Source organism: Hyperolius riggenbachi, chromosome 2, assembly GCF_040937935.1.
Source record: "Hyperolius riggenbachi isolate aHypRig1 chromosome 2, aHypRig1.pri, whole genome shotgun sequence".
In the NCBI taxonomy this organism is placed as follows: domain Eukaryota; kingdom Metazoa; phylum Chordata; class Amphibia; order Anura; family Hyperoliidae; genus Hyperolius; species Hyperolius riggenbachi.
In genome coordinates this window covers 329,534,192-329,557,404 of record NC_090647.1, presented here as the reverse complement: position 1 = coordinate 329,557,404, position 23,213 = coordinate 329,534,192, and the positions used below count along the sequence as shown (strand labels likewise).

General features: G+C 41.7%; 1 protein-coding gene across 2 annotated transcripts in view; it reads left to right on the top strand.

Moving 5' to 3' along the window:
- The window catches only part of NECTIN3 (nectin cell adhesion molecule 3), a 156,116-nt gene that overhangs the window by 80,167 nt on the left and 52,736 nt on the right, over window positions 1-23,213 (top strand). For both annotated transcript variants that reach the window (XM_068269332.1, XM_068269331.1), the window contains exons 3-5: window positions 3,942-4,238; window positions 13,458-13,575; window positions 17,315-17,466. In XM_068269332.1, coding sequence (XP_068125433.1) covers window positions 3,942-4,238; window positions 13,458-13,575; window positions 17,315-17,466 — 567 coding nt within the window. The remainder of the gene's footprint in view (window positions 1-3,941; window positions 4,239-13,457; window positions 13,576-17,314; window positions 17,467-23,213) is intronic.

Genomic DNA, 23,213 nt, shown 5'->3' with positions numbered 1-23,213 from the left:
ATCCGCCGCGAGCAGCGGCGAAAGAGGGTCCCCCCAGCCGCCTGAGCCCAGCGTAGCCGGATCAAAAAGTTCCGGCCAGCGCTAAGGGCTGGATCGGAGGCGGCTGACGTCAGGACGTCGGCTGACGTCCATGACGTCACTCCGCTCGTCGCTATGGCGACGATCTAAGCAAAACAAGGAAGGCCGCTCATTGCGGCCTTCCTTGTTTATTCTGGGTGCCGGAGGCGATCGGAAGAACGCCTCCGGAGCGCCCTCTAGTGGGCTTTCATGCAGCCAACTTTCAGTTGGCTGCATGAAAGTTTTTTTTTTATTAAAAAAAAACCCTCCCGCAGCCTCCCTGGCGATCTTATCAGAACGCCAGGGTGGTTAATGATGGTCATGTCTAGGAGAACTCATGGAGAAGCACGTGATCAGTTTGGTCGGACGATAGATATATGTCTCTGATTTGCTAGTCATGATCATGTGATTAAAGCAGGACTTGGTCACAGCAAATAAAAGCTTTGAAAATCTATCAGCCAATCAAACAAATCACATGCCTCTCCATGGGCACTGGCGTAGTTAGGGATGGGCAAGGGGGAACATCTGTCCCTGGGCACAAATGTAGGGGGACGCTGAAGGATGCCCTGAACCACCCCATCTTAAAGCCATGGTTGAGGATTATTTGATTTGTGTGTCACATTAATAGCAGTTTCTACTGTGTAATCTATATAAATTTATTGTTGTAGAGCATTAATCACTTCATCCTGGGTCTTTACTTTAAGCACCTGTCACTTTTTTTTGTCAGCACTTTTCTACTACTGTGCACTGGTCAATTTATTCTCAGTAACCTTTGCTGGTACTTTTTCATTGCACTAGTCACCTTTATTTTTTTGGAATTAACCTAGTCACTCCCCTTGTCCCTAGGTGCTGAGATTTTTGCACAGCAGCACTGTTCACTGACCCTGATACATCTGTCTGGCACTAGCCCCAATTGTATATTTTTCCATTCAGATGCTGTGGGGCACATGTAGCTACGGTATATGCAAAAGTTATTTCTATTAAATGACCAATCCAATGGAATGTCATGTTAAGTTCACCCTTACTTTTCTTATTGATAAGTTAGATTAAGTTATGCATTCCTACTGAGTTTTGTGTTTGATAACTCTAGCTGTTACATTATTAATTGTTGGCAGGGTATCCAGCGATGGTATCATATGTCTGAATTTGTCCTTGATAATGACAGGTGCTCTGCTACAGCCACCCAGTATCATTTTAGAGAGTTGCCACCCCTGCATTAGTGCTTTCCCTTATTGTGGAAAATGTAACCCTCCAGATTTCATTGCTGTAAAGAGAAAGCTTAGATTGGCAGATGCCATAAATAGATCCAAGAGGGTAGAATTACAGTCAACATTATTGAGCAGGAAATAGTAGAAACGTTAATGGGCTTATTTTAAACACGGGATGTTGACTAGGGGGAAATCCGATTGCTGTGGAGCCAGGAATGAATTTTCAAAATAGCTTCCTATTCTTCTGTCTTCAGTCGTTAAACCAGAGTAAAAGCTGGACTTGTTTATATTCCCCTTTCATAAGCAGTGTTGTACATGTGTGCGGTGTATTGTACAGCACAGTTTCTTATGGTATATCCATTCAAATAAATTGGATTAAGCTATAACAAATAAAATGAATGCACATAATTGGAGCAGTAAGTTTCCACTGGAGGAGTAATGTTTTTACCATGTGTTTGACTGTTCCAGTTGGTGTTTGTAAGGGGAGTACAAAGAAAGGGGAAGACTGGGTAAAATTATGCCTCCATTAGAGTGCCAGGTAGACCCCTCCATAGTAGAAATTGAGGGTTGAAGGGAACCCAACGTGAGCGGGATATGGAGGCTGATCTGTTTATTTCCTTTTAAACAATGCACATTGCTTGGCTGATCCTGCTGATCCTCTGCCTCTAATACTTAACGCCTTAGACCCTGGACAAGCATGCAGATCAGATGTCTATGACAAATCTGACAACATTAGTTGCATGCTTGTTTCAGGTGTGTGATTTAACCTCCTGAGCGGTATGGACGAGCTCAGCTCGTCCATCACCGCCGGAGGCTGCCGCTCAGGCCCTGCTGGGCCGATTTTCCTCAAATAAAAAGCAGCACACGCAGCCGGCACTTTGCCAGCCGCGTGTGCTGCCTGATTGCCGCCGCTCTGCGGCGATCCGCCACGAGCAGCGGCGAAAGAGGGTCCCCCCAGCCGCCCGAGCCCTGCGCAGCCGGACCAATCAGTTCCGGCCAGCGCTAAGGGCTGGATCGGAGGCGGCTGACGTCAGGACGTCGGCTGACGTCACTCCGCTCGTCGCCATGGCGACGAGGAAAGCCAAACAAGGAAGGCTGCTCATTGCAGCCTTCCTTGTTACTTATGCTTGCCGGAGGTGATCAGAAGAACGCCTCCGGAGCGCCCTCTAGTGGGCTTTCATGCAGCCAACTTTCAGTTGGCTGCATGAAATAGATTTTTTTTTTATTAAAAAAAAAACCCTCCCGCAGCCTCCCTGGCGATCTCAATAGAACGCCGGGGAGGTTAAAGGGATACTGTAGGGGGGTCGGGGGAAAATGAGTTGAACTTACCCGGGGCTTCTAATGGTCCCACGCAGGCATCCTGTGTTGGCGCAGCCACTCTCCCATTCTCCGGCCTCGCCTCCAGTTCACTTCTGGAATTTCTGACTTTAAAGTCAGAAAACCACTGCGCCTGCGTTGCCATGTCCTCACTCCCGCTGTGTACTGCGCAGACACAGACCATACTGGGCCTGCGCTGTGCGCTCTTGGTGACATCAGCGGGATCGAGGACACGGCAACGCAGGCGCAGTGGTTTTCTGACTTTAAAGTCAGAAATTCCAGAAGTGAACTGGAGGCGGGGCCGGAGCATCGGTGAGTGGCTGCGCCAACACAGGATGTCTGCGGGGGACCATTAGAAGCCCCGGGTAAGTTCAACTCATTTTCCCCTGACCCCCCTACAGTATCCCTTTAAACCCTACTGACCAGACAGATTAGCAGGAATACCAGGCAATGTATCTTGTTTAAAAGGAAATCAATATGGCAGCTTCCATAGGTCTCACACCTCTGGTTGCTAGCTAAGAAAAATGGGGAGAAGAGTATGTAGAGGGGGAAGTGAGAAGGGGCAACCCCCCATCCCCAAGCACGGGGTAACAAGTTTTGGCCAGGTTACAAAGTGAGAAGTTATATAATAGTGTTCGTCTTAAAAAATAGTGGGTAGTAAGGGGAGTCCAACTCAATCTTTGCTTAAAGCGGATCCGAGACGAAAAACTAACTATAACAAGTAACTTGTCTATATATCTTATCTAAAGTTTAGATAGTTTACACAGAAAATCTAGCTGCAAACAGCTTAAATAGAATATGATTATTTATTCCTGTGATACAATGACAGCAGCCATGTGGTTTGTAAACATTACACAGAGGCAGGCTTATCTGTATCTTGAGCAAAAAAACCTAATCCCCCTCCTCCCCTCTGCCTCTGAGATCTCTGGCTAGTAATACCTCCCCCTCCTCCTGCCCTGACTGAGCTCCCATGAGCCCTTGCTACTGTCTGAAAGTGCCTTGGCTCTCTAAAAACCTGTGGGTGTGGCGTATTTCATTTATAGGGAATTGGAGTATTTAAACAAAAACAAAAAAGTATTTGGCTTAAGGAATGCCCTATAAACAGGAAAGGAACACAATTATGCAATGAGTAAAAGATCATCTCGGATCCACTTTCTTTCAACTGTGGTACTGGACAAAAAGGGTGAATGAAATGTTTTAGAACCTCTGCTAACTCCGCTGTTTTGCTAACAATTGTTATATTGAACTGTTTTTTTTCCTCTTTTATTTAGGAGAACCTGAATATTTTATGGAAGCATTGCATATATTGCATTGGTTCTTTTTCAATAGCTTTAAAATGTGTATGTTTGTTTATTATAGTTGAACCTACTGTGAGTATAACTAAAGGACCTGACCCTTTGATGGATGGTGCAAATGAAACCGTAGCAGCCATTTGCACTGCAGCCACAGGGAAACCTGCTGCAGAGGTATACTGGGAAGAGGCTCTTGGGAAAGCAGAGGTGAACACCATTCCCTTTACAAACAAAACCGTCACAGTCATAAGCCAATATAAGCTGGTGCCAACCAGATTTGCAAGAAGAAGAAATATAACTTGTGTTGTAAAGCATCCAGCTTTGGAACATGAAATTCGGCATCCTTTTACACTGGATGTAAAATGTGAGTAAGTTGAAATGCTTCTTATCGTGCAAAGAAATGATACATATGGAAGAGTCAAGATTATATTCATGTTTAATGTGTTTGTGATTCCTCTGGCCAAGTCTACCTATACTCCGTACAGAGGTCTCATATTAGTGAATATTTGATGCATGCTGGTAAACATTCTTAATAAAAAAAATCAGGCTAATGTTGTCTACTTTGCTAACTTCCAGCTAGAGCAATATCCTGCCTCTATCTGGCCAGCAGACGCCAGTCAGCCAATCAGGTGTACTGTCATACACCCTTTGCCTGCTGTACCAAATCTAGCAGGAATTACATAAATTAGCATTCAGGTGGGAGGCTTCGGTTGGATGCAATCGTGAATTGCATCGTTTACAGGGACGCCCCGTGTAGGCACATCTCCCACACGGTCCCCTCCCCAACCACCCACCCGTCAACCGCATCCCAGAAGCCGCAAAAAAGAAATTTAAAATCACAAACACTGGTCCACATGACAGCCCAGGGGCCCCAGGTCTGGGCTGTCATGTGGACCAGTGTTTGTGATTTTAAATTTCTTTTTTGCGGCTTCTGGGATCCGGTTGACGGGTGGGTGGTTGGGGAGGGGACCGTGTGGGAGATGTGCCTACACGGGGCGTCCCTGTAAACGATGCAATTCACGATTGCATCCAACCGAAGCCTCCCACCTGAATGCTAATTTATGTAATTCCTGCTAGATTTGGTACAGCAGGCAAAGGGTGTATGACAGTACACCTGATTGGCTGACTGGCGTCTGCTGGCCAGATAGAGGCAGGATATTGCTCTAGCTGGAAGTTAGCAATTGTGTTTGTTTGCAGTTGGCATTCATTTTAGAGGTGGTGGGGTGAATTCCCTGGAGGTGAGAGGTCCAGGGCTTGCCCACATTTCCCTCTAGGTGTCGCATGGTGATTTGGGGGCCCCAGTGAGAGAGACCTGGGGCCCCTGGGCTGTCATGTGGACCAGTGTTTGTAATGTTGTCTACTTTCTCAGATCGATACAGTTTATCTTTTAAAAGCAAGTTCATTCACTAGCTGTCATATTGCTCATTTGGCTTCAGTAGATGTTGTGTCACACGCCAGGAAAAAGCTTGCAGCCAGAAGAGTCAGACTTGAGTCATAGCACACAACCTGTATACGTGTCCTTAGCCAGTGACTAAGAGGTCGCACATGATGGCCAAGCAAATGGCTATCACTATGGGTTGGTGTTACCATTTCTTCAGATGCTTTAGTGTAGCCCTCAGGGCTGTGAAGTCGGAGTTGAGAAGTCGGAGAAATTTTTAGGTACTTGGAGTTGAAGTTGGAGGTTTTATAAACTGAGTAGTTGAAGTCGGATGATTTTTGTACCGAATCCACAGCCCTGGTAGTCCCTGCAGAGCAGTATTCATAGATCACAGAAGGGCCACTTTTGGCCATTTTGGTGCCAAAGGCAAGGCACCTGTTGCTCTCCGATCTCACACACTTTTGAAGGCACAAATAATTGATAGGTTTTATACAGAAATTATGTTTTGTTAAAATAAGTCTATGAAGAATACACAGTTTTTTTTTACCAAGCCAGATGCATCCGAACAGCCCAAACTCAGACTCTACATAACAGTATACTGTTTATTTTCAGCTTTGGACTTCATAGGCTGAATATCATCTTGGAAATCCAGAAGAGTTGCAACAATTAAGAAGGACAAAATCTAAAACCATTATACTGTAGCTTAATTAGTCCATTAATGGCACCCGCCATGTTATTGTTATGCTATTCAGGCCTCCCTTGTTATGCTAATCTGCGGTGCCCATTTAGGTGTTATAATTACCATACCATTCATCACTTTTTTTAATGAAACTAGCACTTGTGTATAAGAATTCCAAAAAGTAAAAGCTCTGCAGTGCCCTCTACTGTAGGTGTCACCCTAGACCTCTACCTGGTTTGCCCATTAATAACCTGGATCACAGTGCCTTGGTCCCATTTATGCATGCCTCCTAGCTCTCTGAGACTGGAGGAATGCTTTCTAACACAAAACTATTTGGGCAAAATACACCTTCATCCCACCTTCCATTTGCATACTATGAGGAATTCATATGCAAATTACTTATTTTAATGTTTTAAATCATTGTAGAGAATTCCCAATGCCACATAGAAAGTACAGTACAAACAAGAAGAACCATAAATGCCTAAATAGTTCTTCTATAATACAATGGGAACATCTGATAACACAAGTACAAAGCACATACATAATTCATGCATGATATGAAAACCTATGGCAATACAATTACATGTTCAGTTGATAGTACTGCATGCATAAGAAAGGAGGACCCGGCTTTACTAGCTGACAGTCTCGAGGGGATAAATAAACTGGATAGTATAATAAGGATCTTCTTGCTGTCCTGTGAAATCCCCAGCACTGCTTCTCTGCCTGTCTGGCCTTCTGACATGTGCCGGCCTCTATCATCCATGTGAGAGTGGTGAGGCCATTGTAGACCAGGCCGTATTAACATTTGCACAGAATGTGAATTGAGGACATACTTCCATTATCAGAAATGCTGGCTGCACCTTTGTGTTTTCTGTAGCATTACACCACACTGTCTCTCATGTTGTTAACTGCATTAGATAGTGGATCTGTTGCCAAAGCATTTTGATAAGGAAATCTAAACATTTACTTTATATAGATTTTGTAATTGGGTATAGTCTGAAAAATGATTCCGTACATAAAGCAGTTGGCAAACACACCTTCCTTATTAGGGTGAAACATTAAAGAAGTGAACATTCCTTCAGGCTTGTGTGGAGCCAGGCAAATATAGAAGTGGGAAAGTCTGTACACAGACTCTATATTTATACATTCCTGCAAGGCCTGACACGGTGCTCATCTTTCCAAGTCATATTGGCCTAATTCTAGCTGTGCAGCTATTGCAGCAGATGTTTCAGCCAGTGTGTGGTTGATACAAAGTATTACCAATGAACATTTTCCTTTTAGATGGCTACATGCGTCTCCATATCCTGTCCTGGTATGCATGGAAATCTGTGGTTTTGAGCTGTGACTTCCAGGGCAGGCTGCAAGCTGATGTCATTAAACAGCTGTATCCAATTCATATACAGTTCCTTCTGATCTGGAGTGCCATATCTTTCCTACTATATGGCTTATATCATTATCCCATTAATCTGTGTGCATGGCTAAAGTACATCTCATACATTGCATATTACACATTTTTGTACATATTTAAATATATAATTAAACCCCATGGAAATGTTTCCTGTTTTTTCCTGCAGTCTTGAAGGCTAGGGCTTCACAGGCAAGATTATTCTTTTGAAATTGAGAGATTTAACTCATGAACTGCCTCATTTAAATTCAGTACAAATGTGCATAAAGCAAATGCCTAAAAACAGTCAACTTTCTTGAACTCAAGCCATTGATCTAGACCTCATAATACAGATCTAAGGGCCTATGCTTGTTCTAGTTTGCCAGGTTTCAGAGCAATTTGCAGGGGCAACGTGGACCCTGAAGTAGAAAGCTTATTGGACTCAATTCACTAAGCTTTATCAAACACTTTATCAAATGTTTGATAATTTACCTCATGGGTAAAATCTAATTTTAAATTCACTAAGGTGTTATATATTTATCGAATGTTTTATCGATAAAACGTTCAATAAATATATAACACCTTAGTGAATTCAAAATTAGATTTTACCCATGAGGTAAATTATCAAACGTTTGATAAAGTGTTTGATAAAGCTTAGTGAATTGAGGCCTAAGTTGGTAATTCAGAACACTTCACTTTTTGGTATTTAGCCATGCCTTGCCAAGCCTAGTTCAGTTCATTTTTCTCTCTTCAAGCAGTACCTATCCTCCTGTAATCCCAAAATGAAAACTGTAATCCAAATGGAAAAATTGGTTTTAGCAGTTTTTTTTAAATGGAAAAAAATGAAGTATCACACCCTTATATTCCTATTCAGACCCTTTATCGTTCTACCTGAAATTTTACTGTGGAGCATCATCCTGAAATGTTTCTTCACGTGTTTATAGTCATCCCAACTGACATTGTGTATCAGAGCAATAAAGAAAGTGCCTACAGATCTAAAGCCTGGTACACACCATGCAATTCCCCGTCAGATAGATGGGTCGAATAGATAAGTTCCGACAGATCCGATCTGATTTCTGATTGTTTTTCTGATCGATTTCCATAGAAGTGATCAGAAAATCCTTCAGAAAAACTATTGGATATCCGATCGGATCTGTCAGAAATTATCTATCTATCCATCTTTCTGATAGGAAATTGCATGGTGTGTACCAGGCGTTAAGTACACACAATAGATAATCCTTGCCTGTGACAGTCATTTGAGGCAGACTCCACTAAGTACCTAGCTTAGCTGACCCATGATGTTGTTTAGTGATCTGTCATGGCAGACCACTAAATCATTATGAATTAATGTAAGGCATTACCTGTTTTTGTTTATTGTACCATGTGCTGCTCACTCATTTACTGCTTGTGGCTCCTTTCTCTCCTCTCCATAGAACATCACATGCTGCCTTGCTGCAACTGAGCAGCATATCTGTACAGTACTTAGTCCCAAATATGTTGCTCTAATGATGGATTGCTGGCCATTATGGCAACAGAAATAGGGCATGTGTATGAAGCGCTGGAGGCAGGGAATTATAGGGAACACTACAAAACATTTTTGTAAGGTTGAAGGTTCCTAATAGCATAAATGCCTCCATTCTTTTTAAAAGGAAGACATTTGGAGCAAACAAGACTATTCTTGTCTACACATGCAAATGGAACAACTGGAGCTAGAGGGCATTTGTAAGTGAGTTGACCAAAAGCCCAAAGATCAGTCTTTTCGAGCTCCAGAGAATCTACGTAGAGAAGGCAATAACTGGTAGAAGAATAATTATCACTGCAACACTCCGCTAATCTAAGGGCTCTTTCACGCTAGGAGCCGTTCCGTCCATTTTGACGGAACACACCATGTGTTTAGAAAGGTAACATGGAAGTCTATTGACTTTCATGTTACCTTTCACATTAGACAAAGCATTCCAGAGCATTACGTTGTAATGTATCTGGGAGCTATTAATCGTCCGGCGCAAGCGTTTTCCCTTCGGGTGAATTAGAACTAGTGCTGCTAATCAGTGTCGCACTGTAACTTCCCAACGCCATGCAGTAATTCATAATATGTGCATGAAATCAGGTTAGTGCACGCGTTAGCAAGTGTGAAAGAGCCCTAAGCTTTATGGCAGAGTGGCCAGAAGGAAGCCTCTGCTCAGTAAGAGACATAAGAATGTCTGCTTAGATATTGCAAATAGACAGTAAGGTAGCTAAGGAGCTATGGGCCTCAGTGCAAGTTTTACATGGTCTCCACCCCCCCCCCCCCCCCCCCCAAGCAATCTATACATAACAATTTGATACGGCACACCAAAACCTGCCAAGGGCAACACAGTGCCAGAGGTGCAAGGGGGGATGGGGGAACAGCTTGTTAATGAATATTATCATTCAAAGCATTTGTAGAAGTGATCCATTAAAACCACAGGACCAATCGCTAATTCTGCAGTTGAGGAAGGGCCCTGGTGCGGTCGAGTCCTCTGCAACCTCTATTGCTACGCCACTGCAAAAAGACAAACAAAGTAGGAAGAATATCAGATTTCTGACTACATATCCCAGCATTACAGTAGAAACCATGTGTCATGCTTGAGGAGGTGGGACTTGTTAGTTCACCGACAGCAGATTCACTACCTCATGTGTGGTAACAGGAAATAACCAGCAGTAGCGGTCTTTCATCTGCATGGATAGCTGCACAGCTGCACAAATAATTTTTCAATCTGAAAAGTTCTGTTTCCAAAGTAATACTTGTAATTTACACTAATCTGTGTAACTACTTCCACAATTAGCCATGTATTTAGTTGGATTTAAGAGGATCAACAGAAAAGAATGTCAGAAAATCCCCAAATGCAGGTGTGTGAATCTCTTCACATCATGCCTGAGAACTCACAGCTGCCATAGCTGCTAAAGGTGTTTTGGGAAGAATGAAGAAACCCTTCTAAACACCTCTATGCATTTCATATTGCAATTTTTAATTTGCTGAAGCACGCACGCACACACACACACACGGTATTACATTTTGCTTGTGTGGGAAAAATAGTTAGAAATGAATTTCTTATGAATCTGTGAAATGCCAATAGGTGAAGGGATCTGAATACCTCCTGGGTGCCCTGTAGTTCCAGTAGTCTGGCCTCCTCATATTTACGTGGTTTTGAGGCTTCTAGATTGTCGGTGGAAGTCCAAGGTATTAGGGCCATGGTGTATCTACATTCACACACCCTTTCTTATTACAGCACAGTGCTTGTTCTATGCACCTGTGCAAAAAGAAATGACTTAGTCTGATTATGAAGATGATAAATTGTGCAGCCTGGAATGATTGGCAGAGGATGCCCTTTCTTCCAGGGACACTCCTGCTATAATCTGTAAATGCAAAAAAAGTACTGATACATAGATTGAGGTCTCTTTTCCACTGTACATCACAAATGCGCTGTGATGTAATTGTTGTGCGATTAGTGTAGTTTCTCTTTGTGAATGATTTTGTGATGATTTATAGGCGCAAAAAAAATGTCATTAGGAAATGGTATGAAAATTGCTTAGTATTGCGTTTATTCAATTTTCTTGCACTTTATTAACTAAAACCCAAATGTACGTGCGGGAAAAATGCTTCATACTCTGTTTGGGTACATATGGTATTGTGTCAGTGGGAACAGGGTATAACAATTACATTAATAAAATTGATACACATGAAATGAAAAGATTGATGCCCTGCATTGGTACAGCACTGCCAAACTGCATGTGATCCAATTTTTGGATCAAAACGTAACCAGTGTAAGGGCTAGTTTCCACTATCGTGATTTCGCATGCGTCCAACGCATGCGGATTCGCACATGTAATGCAAGTGGATGGGCCTGTTTCCACTGTAGCGTTGTTGAGGTGCGTTTTTTTTCAGCGGTGAAAAACCACACAAAAGAGACGCAGAATTCGCCTGCGAGTGGAATGCATGCAAATCACATGCAATGTATTTAATAGGGAAATCGCATGCGGTTTCCCCATGCGTTTTTTGCCGCGAATTCGCATAGGTACGAATGTAAATTCACACAGGCAGTGACATGGTTAAAATCGCATATACCCTCACCTATGCAAATTTGCATGCGAATTCACGGCCAAAAACGCATGGGGATTCGCATCCGCATGCTATTTCATCAGCGGTGGAATCCAGGCGATTCTGCACCGCAATAGTGGAAATGAGCCCTAAAAGGGCCTTAAGCCTCGTTCACACTATACGTTTTGCAGAATGCATTTCGACAACATGTATGGTGTGTATAACGCGCAAGAACATCAGATATGCATAGACTTCACTGTCTGATGTTCAGACTACATGCGCTGCGCAGTAGTGCAATGTGCTATCGCACTGCTGCACGCATTTTTCGGCATAGCGCACTGCTCACCCATTCACTGTAGTGAATTAGATCATCACTACAAGACTTGGCAGTGTAGATGGCGAAGGATCGCACACATTTCATTCCAATGGCATACTATCTGCATTTGTAAGTGTAAACGAGACTGAAGTGAGAGGGATATGGAGGCTGCCATATTTATTCCCTTTTAATAATACCCGTTGCCTGGCTTCCTTCTGATCTTTCTGGTGTCAGTTCTGTCTGAATCACATACCTGAAGCAAACATGCATCTGCATGCTTGTTCAGGGTCTGTGACTAAAAGTAGGTAGAGGAGGCAGAGGATCAGCAAAACAGCCAGTCAATTTGCATTGTTTAAGGCTAATTTCACACCAGGACGTTGCGTTAGAGGGGGCGTTAAGGTCGCATAACGTCCCCCTAACGGAATGCCTGGTGGTGCTGGATCTGGACGTCAGAGTGAGCCGCGTTGTGCAGCTCACTCTGGCGTCCGTGATGCGTACTCTTGTGCGCATGCGGCATCACGTGGTCCCGCCGGCCAATCGCCGCACAGAGCGGCCGCTCCAGGAAGTAAACCCTGCACGTCACAACGTGCAGTGCATATTAATTAGCCATGTGCCTGGCCGCTCTCCGCTCCTCCCCAACACAACTGAGCATGTGCAAGCAGTCTAACGCGGCTCAGTCGCGTCTAAAGTACTGCATGCAGTACGTTGTCTTGTGACGCAGCGTTACAATGTAACGCAACGTGGGCACTGTGAACAGCCCCATTGATTTTTCATTACTGTGCGGTGGGCTGCGTTACAGGCTGCTCTAACGTGCGCCTGTAACGTCCCACTGTGAAACCAGCCTAAAAGGAAATAAATATGACAGCCTCCATATCCCTCCTCACTTCAGTTGTTTTTTAAGGCTGCATTTCCCACTTGTGCGGTGCGGAATCGCCGGGAAATCACCGCAGACGAAATCGCATGCGGATGTGATTTTGCATGCGTTTTTCCCGCAATTTTGCATGCGATTTCGCATAGGGTAGTAGGTGGGCGATTTTAACCATGTCACTGCCTTTGTAAATTAACATTATTTCGCATGCGAAATCGCGGGGAAAACCGCATGGGATTTATTAGATACATTGTATGCGATTCGCTTAGCGGTGTGCGGGGAGCGAATTCTGACGGCTCTGCCGTGCAGATTTTCCCCGCACACAAAAACGCTCCGCACAACGCACAAGTGGAAACAGGCCCATCCACTTGTATTGGCTGTGCGAATCCGCATGCGGATAACGCATGCGGATTCACTATAGTGGAAATGAGCCCTTAGTGGTGTATTTTATTAGAGTTGAAGTTGTTCACAAACAGCATTAGCAGTTCCCTGAATATGAGTAAAAGGGAGTCCTATTTACTAGATTTATTGAGTAATCTAGAATATTTTTCCCAATGTTCATCAGTAGTAATCTAGAAAGACATTCTTTAGTTTATAGTTTATTATTGCTTGCATCCCCGTGTTCATTCATTTACCACAGGTAGATACATTTTCAGATCAGAAATCTTCTCCTTCTGTCCTGTCACCATCCAAACCAGCACAATGTGCATTTATTGCTGTAGGGTGTGATTTTCATATCTGGCCCTGCTTATAATACCTTGTGCATCACTACTAACAGAAAAACTAAGTATAGGTATGAAAATAAATGCGCCTTCACCTTGATTAATTTTAGTGATTTTGGTAATGTTACATTGCTGCACACAAAGCTGATCTGTAAACCATTTTCTCCTCTGTTTTCTAGATGCTCCTGAAGTTTCAATAACGGGTTATGATGGCAACTGGTTTGTTGGCAGGAAGAATGTTCAGCTGAAGTGTAACGCTGATGCCAATCCAGCTCCAACAGAAATAAAATGGACCAGGTGACCTGTACTATTATACCCCATGTAATAACAATACCTGTTCTGGATGTTTGCAGTGAAAGTGGGGGAAATCTGGTGATGTGCAGCAAACGGTCAATGAACTGAGCGTGGTTAGAAAGTGGAACACATGTGGTTCAGGTTTTTAGAGCTCTGATCGTATTGTCAACTCCTTTAAATGATTTAAGATCTGATTGAACATATGAAGACACATTAAAGTAATTGATCTTAAAAAAGAAAAAAATTATGAAGAAGTGTGAAAATATGAACTATTTGCGTTTAAAGCTCTACTCTATTTTAGATCTATGCCTTGAGATGGGTTCTAATACCAATCTGTGCAGGCATCCTGTTTTATAAAGTTGCAGTAAAGCACATTGTTATTGTTCCATTACATTTCTCTGTGACAATAGCTTAGCCACTTGAAAGTTGGTAAATTATATTCTGCCACAGATGAGTTTGCTATTGTCAATCAATGCAAGTCCCTTATACTCGGCTAAACTTCAGTCAACCCCTGGCCACTGGTCAGCACTATTTCTTTCAGTGAGAAGGTGGTGCATTCACCCATTCTGTAATTAGAAATATTATGTGACCTGACTGGCCATTGTCATGTGACTCAGTTTAGCCAGTGGCGCACAAATATCAAGAAGAGGAACATTGCTGTACATCGCAGCAGTGTTCTTTTTCTACATCCACTTTTTATCATTAGGCTAATTTCGATTTGCTGCAGTGTGCAGTAATTCAGGCCAAGGTGTAAAGTTGCAGTCTGTTCCCATTTTTTAAATAGGCACAGGTCTGGTTCACACTACGCCAGAGTGGCAGAATGTACGCTGATCTTAGGGACGTGTTGCAGTGAGTGCTGCCTGGCAGGTACTCTAATGCTGGCAAAATAAAACCGTTGTACGTATGAACATATCTATTCATTCAGAACAGAGGAAAGATAAATCATGAAACACTGTACACTTGCTATGAACGTAGTAATCATTTATATGAGCTTTCATAGTTTTCCAGCTGTTCTGAACTTTTTTCTCTTTTTAAGCTGCGTACACACCCTCGACTGTCATTGTTGTAAAACAAGCGACCCCTGTATGAACGACATTGGAGTTTGTTTGAATCCAGCGACAGCGCAATGACTGTTTGCCAATCGGGTCATTAGCCCAAAAATTTGAACTTAGAAGTGCATAACTGACCACCCTGTTCGATACCAACGGCGATTATCATCCGAACTGATCCTCCTGGACAGACAATAATCTTGTCTTTGACCTTCGTTTGGGACACTCTTTTTTTTGTTTTTTTGAACAGTTCTCGGCTGACCTACCGTTCCTCGTTTGTTTAGAGCGACGGCTGTTGGATGTGTGTATGTGGTTTTGTTGATAGCATTAGACTTTTTTTTGCCATCAATGAATAGAAAATTTGCATTTCATCTTATATCGTCAGATTAATCACCCACTTAATATATTTACATTTAGTTTTATATTTTAGATTGGAGTTTATCTTCAGTGTAACTTGGGCCTTTCTGCTGTACATTCAAACGTCTCTGAGTCCAGCAGGGTGACCAGCATATGCATATTACATTGCCTCACCCTCTTAACTTAAATGTATTGCCTTTCAATACCTAATTTTTAACTTGGTAAATCAACTGCGGCTGGCTTTTTTTTTTTCTTCTTTTATTCGCATGAATTACATTGTATAACCAATAGTTTGTTCTAGTAATAATCTTGGGGAAATTGGACTTTTTAGGTTATTGTAACTTTTTTCCAGAGCAGAACATGATATTGTGGTAAAAATTGAATTAATGGGGACAGATTGTTGTTAGCTGAATGTCATAACAAACCATTTCTAATCTAATTAAATCACAGATGAACAGAATGCTTTCACAGAGTGCTTAGCAAAACAAATTCTAAGATGCAGCATTTCATTTTCATGGGTTGTCACAGAACTGTACCTTTTAAGCAGTCTTTAAAACAAACATGCTTTTCAAATCTTTATACTTCTAAGCCTAGTAGAGATTATAGATACAAATCAAACAGGCAAAAGACAGTCTGAATAATTTTTCAATCAAAGCACTGATCAATGTACAGACGTAAGCACTCTGGACCAGTGTTTGTTAGCTTTGGAAGGGTTAAATCTAGGTTCTTACTGTTGACTGTATGCCTGTTGGGAAAATACCACACTGTTTCTGTCTAGGTAATAACCTGGGGTCTCATTTGAAGTAAGAGAATATGATAAAGGATGTAATTCTTCAACTCCCCACAAAAAAGGAAAGTTTTGGTATAGGAATAGAGGGGTAAAAAGTCGGAGTGTAATAACCAATCTCCTTAACATTGACCCCCTTCCTGACATATAACTCTAATCTGTAAGGCATTAATGGTAGTAGCAGGGGTTTGGTTTAGATGTTGGGGTAGGGGGTACAGTTAGGGCTCATTTTCACGTACAGTTGAGCTGTATGCTCAGCAAGTGACCAGGCAGCAGTGAGCAGTTGCCACACAGTAGCAAGCAGCTGTGAGAGTTTGAGAGGCTTTTCACTGCACATCAGCTGCTCATGGAAAAAGGGCCTTTTAGGGCCCGTTCAGATCAGAAATGCGGATGGCCATGCGTGCGGACCGCAACGCGTACGAACGCATGGCCATCCGCGTTTGTGTGCGTTGTGTGGCTGATCCCATCACTGAAAAGTGAATGGGACAGCCACGCGTTTTTGCAAAATCTGCGTGCAGCATGCGTTCCCGGACCGCACAGGTCCGGAACGCATGCAGTGTGAACATCAGACATTGCACTCTATGCAATGTCTGATGTCGTGCGTTTTGGCCACCTGCACGCGTTTCCAAAACGCGGCTGGAAACGCGTGCAGTGTGAACGGGCCCTAGAGAGGAGCATCAGGAAACTGGTCACCAGAAAGCCAGCCATATTAATTTCCTTTCAAATAATGGCAGTCGCGTGGCTGATCTTTTTGGCTTCAGCAAGTGTCTGAATCCCAAACCTGAAACAAGCCTGGTGCAGTCAAAGTTTAGTTAATGCACCAGATCAAATACTTTTTTGGGGGGTCAGTGGCTTAAAGTATTAGAGGCGGGATCACTAGTAAATTTGCATTGTTTAAACAGAAATAAACAAACATGGCAGCCTTTGTATTCCTCTTACTTACTGCAAGGTCTCTTTAGCTTCTTTAGGGCAAAGGTTAAGGTTTGGCACCAGGAAGGGCATGTAGTGTTAAGGGATTAGTGAAACGCTGTTACTAACATGAAATGGCAGAGAATCATTCATTTCTTGGCTGCTCCTCTGCATATCAGGGCTAGCACCCAAAATTATGCCACAGAATCCACAGGTACCCCACTTTGAGACCATTGCAAGGCATTTAAATCAAGCGCTAGTACAGACACATCGTATGCTGGCCCTGGGTTTTGTATTATACGGGTGGGAATTTCATGCTTTGTAAACATATTTTATCTGCTATCTGAACAGCAGCATGCATGGAAGATTTTGATTTTATATATTCTTATTGATGTGATTTAGATTTTTCTTTTCTGATCAGTTTTCTTGCTGCATTTTTTGTGTGGTTTTAGAAGCATATGTTGTATGTTGTCAGACTTTTCCATCGTAGCCAGTAGCCACATTTAACTTCCCGTTGACAAGAAACTAATGATTGCGGCATTAGCTGTTTATTCATTTTGCCTACAAGAATAATGCCGTTAACCTGTACTAATGTCTATGTACTGTATTCTTATGCAATGTTTAACTCTTATTAATACAGGTTAGATGGGACGTGGCCCGAAGGTTTGCTGTCTGTCAATAATACACTACATTTCAGCTACCCTCTAACCCACAATATATCTGGCATTTATGTATGCAGAGTGACCAATCAGCTTGGTCAGAAGACTGACCAAAAGATCGTCACTATTTTAGGTAAGTTGGTTCGGTAACGGTATATTTAATGGTATATTTCTGTGTACATCTGTTTTTGTTGCATGGGGAGAAGTATCCAAATATTTGGTGTGTGTGCCAGGATTTGAGGTCCTGTAAGTCCACAGAAAGAGTTTTTACATACAGCTAGAATTAAGTGTCTGGTTCCTTCTGGCAGGTAGTAACAACAATGTTTTTATTTCCTTTGCATTAGAATTGTTCTAGATTTACATTTAAATAACAATTCCCTTACAAAGAAAAAAAAAATGACAGCAGGCATCTGTAAAAGTGCTTGCACATACTTTATCTCTGTACAGAGCAGAATCATTTTTCAGCTTTTTTTTTTTTTTTTTTTTTTTTGTAACATTTTCCTCAGTGCACTCTATCTATGCTGGGGACAACTGATGTAAAAATAGCAAAGCTTGCAAAGAAGCCTCAGAGGAATACATGGAGTGTTTTTGGTCAATTTATAATATTTTCTGTGCATTAAGTGCTTGCTGGTGATCTCAGAACTAAGGCAGGGCTCAGTCACGTGCAAATGTGTGACTCAAGTCAAAAGAGAATTGCACTTGTGCTAAAATTTGAAAAATCATATTTTTACATGCACGAAAAACACTTACATCTTGCAGCATGAATTAACACATCGCATGCAAACTCCCATCAACCTTCATTAACTGCTATAAAAAAACAAATTTTCAAAACAAAAAGTGCACAAATGCAAAAAAGTTACGTTTTTCACAATACAATAAGCGTGAACCCTGTCTTAGTTCAAAGCGGTATACAACCCTGACATAATATTCAATAAAAACATGTTTTCCTACTTTTATATCCCATACGGTTAGCATATTTGCTTTTGTGCGTAAGTATTATTATTCATTTAGAAATTATACATTCCTAAAATACACTAACTTTACTCTGAGAGCTGACTTTGCATTTTATTTATAACTGCTTTATTCATCCTCTAACTTAATCAGAAAGCATTAGAAAGCATTTATGATTGTCTCACTGTCTTTGTGAGACCCCTAGTGTGAGAGAAGGCTTTGTTTACATTCCTGACTTATACAATTAAACACTAGATACCATTATGTAAAGTTTCCAAAGCGGCCAGCTCTGCTGGAAGGGAAGCTTCTAAAGCCTGTGTTATCCCTTTGAATGCAGTTCTAGTAAAACAAAAAAAATGCTGGTTGTATATAATATGCTGTAAATAATCTATTAGAGCAAAGTAGAAATGTTGGGTTTCAGTCCGCTTTAAGGTGATTCTATGCAGCTGACTTAAAGCACACCTGAACTAAGAGGGATAATGGAGGCTGAGCCTGTGCCCCTTATACTTTTAGCCATAGACCCTGAACAAGCAAGTGTTTCTGACTGAAGTCTGACTGGATTAGCTGCATGCTTGTTTCAGGTGTGTGATTCAGGCACTACTGCAGCCAAAGAGATCGACAAGACTGCCAAACAACTGGTATTGTTTAAAAGGAAATAAATATGGCAGCCTCCATACATGCTTACAGCAGTATTTCACTATCCGACCAGTCAGTAACCAACGAGTGTTAGTAAGCTTGCTCAGACTAATGCATGTGACACAATCTCTATATTTTAAGTATATCCCTGTAATCAGATTATGCGAATCAAACATATCTGTCTAACAGGGAGTTGTTTTATTAAACCTTTAAATTGTACAATTAGGTCAAACCTGGATTGGCAAAGTGTGCTTGGATATTAGGATATAATGGGTATTAAGGGGAGCTTAGATTTTGTGATACATACAAATGAACATGGCTGCCAGCAATTTGGTAGAATTTGGTGACTTATTAACCAGAGTATGGCTTCTAGTTTCTGTGTGACAGAGACTTGCACATGGTGTGAAATCTGCTCACTCCTATCTAAAATCACTGGGCAGTAAGAACAGTCCTATGTGTATGACGAATAACCCTTCTGTGTGTAACTAGTTGACATACTCTTAAGACCCTATTCTTGTATAGCCCATGTTACTAAAATGCCTGACCTTCTGAATATGTCACTGACTTTGAAGCCTAACATTACTGCTCTACCTATCATGATACAGCTGCCCCCCCCCCCCAAGACAATCCAATTGTGCAAGACCCTTATGTAATTAGGTAATTGCTGACAGAGCTTAAAGGAAATAATCAGCTATACTTAAAAAATACTTTTTTTGCAATTTTTTTTCTCCAAGATAAGCTGGGACCAGATGTGTCTCTTCCCAGTCCTCCTTCAGTCATGCACAGCTGAGCATACAGTAGATTTGTGTGGACTGGCAGAAGCAAAAGGCTATTGGTGTTCCAAATTGTTGTTTAGTGATCTGTGATGACTGGTCACTAAATGATGAACAAGTAATATTGTCTTGTCTTCCATTGTCCTTCCCTCTGATGTGCTCCGCCTACTTGCACACAAGGTGATTCCCCACACCCGCTACATGTTTGTAGCCTCGCAGTGTGCTTGTACAGCAGTTGTTCTTACCATAGCAACTTGTAACCCAGAATGATCAATTAACAGTCATTTTGAACAACTATTGAGCATATTTTAAAGATTTAGGGTTATACATATAGACAGATCTCCAGCCACCCTTTCAGGCAGTTGATCATTGTGTTTGATTTCCTGATTGGTAATCAATGGTACAGGAATGTGCCAAATCAACATACACCTGTCTGCAAAAGCTTTTATACCCACTCTCTCCCCCTCCCAAACAAGTTCATCTCAAAGCAAGCCTGATATGAAAATAAACATTCCTGGAATCTCAAGTCTTTTTTTAATTTTTTTATTTTAAAGTGTACCAGAGCTTAACCAGTTCGCATTCAGTCGTTTTTCGCTTCATGAATCCGAACAATGTTCACCTCCAATTCATTAGCCTATAACTTTATTACTACTTATCACAATGAACTGATCTATATCTTGTTTTTTCCGCCACCAATTAGGCTTTCTTTGGGGGGTACATTTTACTAAGAGCCACTTTCCTGTAAATGCATTTTAAAAGGAAGAATAAGAAAAAAACGGAAACAAATCATTATTTCTCACTTTTCGGCAATTATAGTTTTAAAATAATACATGCCTCCATAATTAAAACCCACGTATTGTATATGCCCATTTGTCCCGGTTATTACACCATTTAAATTATGTCCCTATCACAATGTATGGCGACAATATTTTATTTGGAAATAAAAGTGCATTTTTTCCGTTTTGCATTCATCACTATTTACAAGCTTATAATAATAAAAAAAAGAAATATTTCATCTTTACATAGATATTTAAAAAGTTTAGACCCTTAAATATTTGTGTTTTGTTTTTTTTATTGTAATGTTTTTTTGTTTTTTTTAATTAAACATTTTATGTGGGTATTTTTGGGAGGGTGGGATTGAAATTGTATTTTTTTTGTAAATATATGTGCATTTTTATTTTTATTTAACATTTAGATGTAGTTTACTTTTTGGCCACAAGATGGCAGCCATGAGTTGTTTACAGTGACGTCACTCTAAGCGTACCACGTACGCTTAGAGCGACATAGGAAGCAGAAAAAGCGTAGCTTCCGAGAGAAGCTGTCGTTTTTTCTGCGGGGGAGAGGAATCAGTGATCGGGCATCATTGCCCGATTCACTGATTCACTGGCTAACAAACCGCCGGCCGGGAGCGCGCGTGCATGCGCGCGATCGGCCGCGTGGACGCGCAGGAGCGCACATGGCTTCCTGGACGTGAGTTTCACGTCCAGGAATGTCAAATAGTTAAGCACCCTAAAGATTTTATACTTACCTGGAGCTTCCTCCAGCTCCATAAGCACATCTGAGTCCCTCGCCGTCCTCCCGGGTGGCTCCGTTTAGCCGCACTTATGGGAATAATCAATAATTACCTTCTGATTACTTCCGATAAGAAGTGCATTCAAAGATTGCATCTGATGAAAAAAAATTGTACTGTTAACGGGCACCGGTACACAGATAAAATTACTGGCATTGCGAATTAACTGGCTACTTTATTGTGGAGTGATAAAGTATAATTGACATGTTTGTTAAATAATGTAAATAATACTGTGAGAAAACCCAGCCCATTGCACAGTTCAGATTCATATCATTTCAGTGCACAGTTCTTGCATTTCTGTGATGTGCAGTGGGATAAGAATTGATTTTGAGTCCTGTGTGTTGGGGGAAGGGTGATTGTAATTTTGCTGTAAGGGTTCGCCATCTAGTGGATAGTTACAGGACATGCATGCTTTTTTCTGTCATGCTTAAAAAATGTTTGCGCTCATCAAACTAAAAACTTTTCATGCAAGGTAACTTGATGACCTTAATCACAAACGGGCTTTAGGCCCGGTTCACATTGCCCTAAAAAACAGACGGTTTAGTGGACCGTAACAGAGTGGATGATAACTGATCCATTCACATTGGTCCGTTCAAATGGATCTGTTAGGACTGTTCCGCTAAACGAACCGCGAGTTTGGGTCTGCAGTGATTTATCCGGATCAACGGATGTGTCCCATTGACCGGGCGCTAACCAAACAGAGGGCCACAGATGGAAAACTGGTGCCTTTCCATGAATCAGTATTCCATCCGTGCCAGTGTGAACTGAGCCTTATGTAGTTTACACACTTTTATATGACTAGTTAGCAGCATAGTTGCCCAGTCCTGTTTCCGGAATGTAAATTGCAGAGTAATATTGTATGGATGGTTGTTTGACAACACTAGATATACAGGGTTTCTGAACAAATTCCATTCCTGTCCAACTCTGTGACCACCTCAGCACTGTTTTTAATCTTCACAGTGACTTCTAGTATCTTAAGCAAAATGTATAGGGACCATGGCCTCGATTCATCATTCTCTTTGAGATAACTTTTTCCAGTTTGTTAACTTACCGAATTCGAAGTTTAGCGATTTCTAGTTGTATTCATCAAGGTTTTTCCTCATTCGGTGTGAATTCGATAACAATTCGGTAACCATTCGGTAACGTGTCGATATTTCCATTTTACAGTGGTACTTTAACACAAGGCCATAAGATTCCCATGGAATTGTGGGTAAAAGGCAGTCCTTTGAGCACTACGTAGCAACATTCTGAATAGGGCTTTACACCTGGACCAGGATTCTGGAAGTGGTTGGGACAATCCCACAATTTGATAGGAGCCTTGTTACCCCTGACACTGCCTGTGTTCTCTTACAAGATGATTCAAGAGAAATGCAGATGTCGTGTTTATAGCAAATAAATCTATTCTCTTACAAATTTATATGGTTGCAGACCTTATTCTTGCCCTTCTGCGCCTTTGAATCACTCTCAGCTGATACATAACCACTTCAAATGGCTCCATCTTCTCTGTCAGCAATGATCTGACAGGAATAACGACAGAGCAGTGAAGGAGATAACTAATCCTAAATGTAACGCTAAACCACGCCCACTTTCTTTTTCATGAATTGCACTTTATTCCGTTTTAGCGAATCGTTACCGAATGTTCGCTAACAGCTGTAGATAACTTTGATGAATCCTGAAATGAAGTTAACAAATTCGGTATTTTATCAAACTGTTGTTAACAAATTTGCTAAGTGTTGATGAATCGAGGCCCTTGTCTTGAATTCACATTAATCCTGTGCTATCAGCCGATGGGCCAAGGGATAGGCAAGAGAAGCACCTGTTTTAGGCATATCTCCAAAAGAGAGCTGGATGAGGTGTATTAGATTCAGTTCACATAAGAGCCATTTCTCCAACAGCCAACTGCAGTATACAGGTCAGTGTCCGCTCCGATGGTGCGTTGTGGTTCACTAG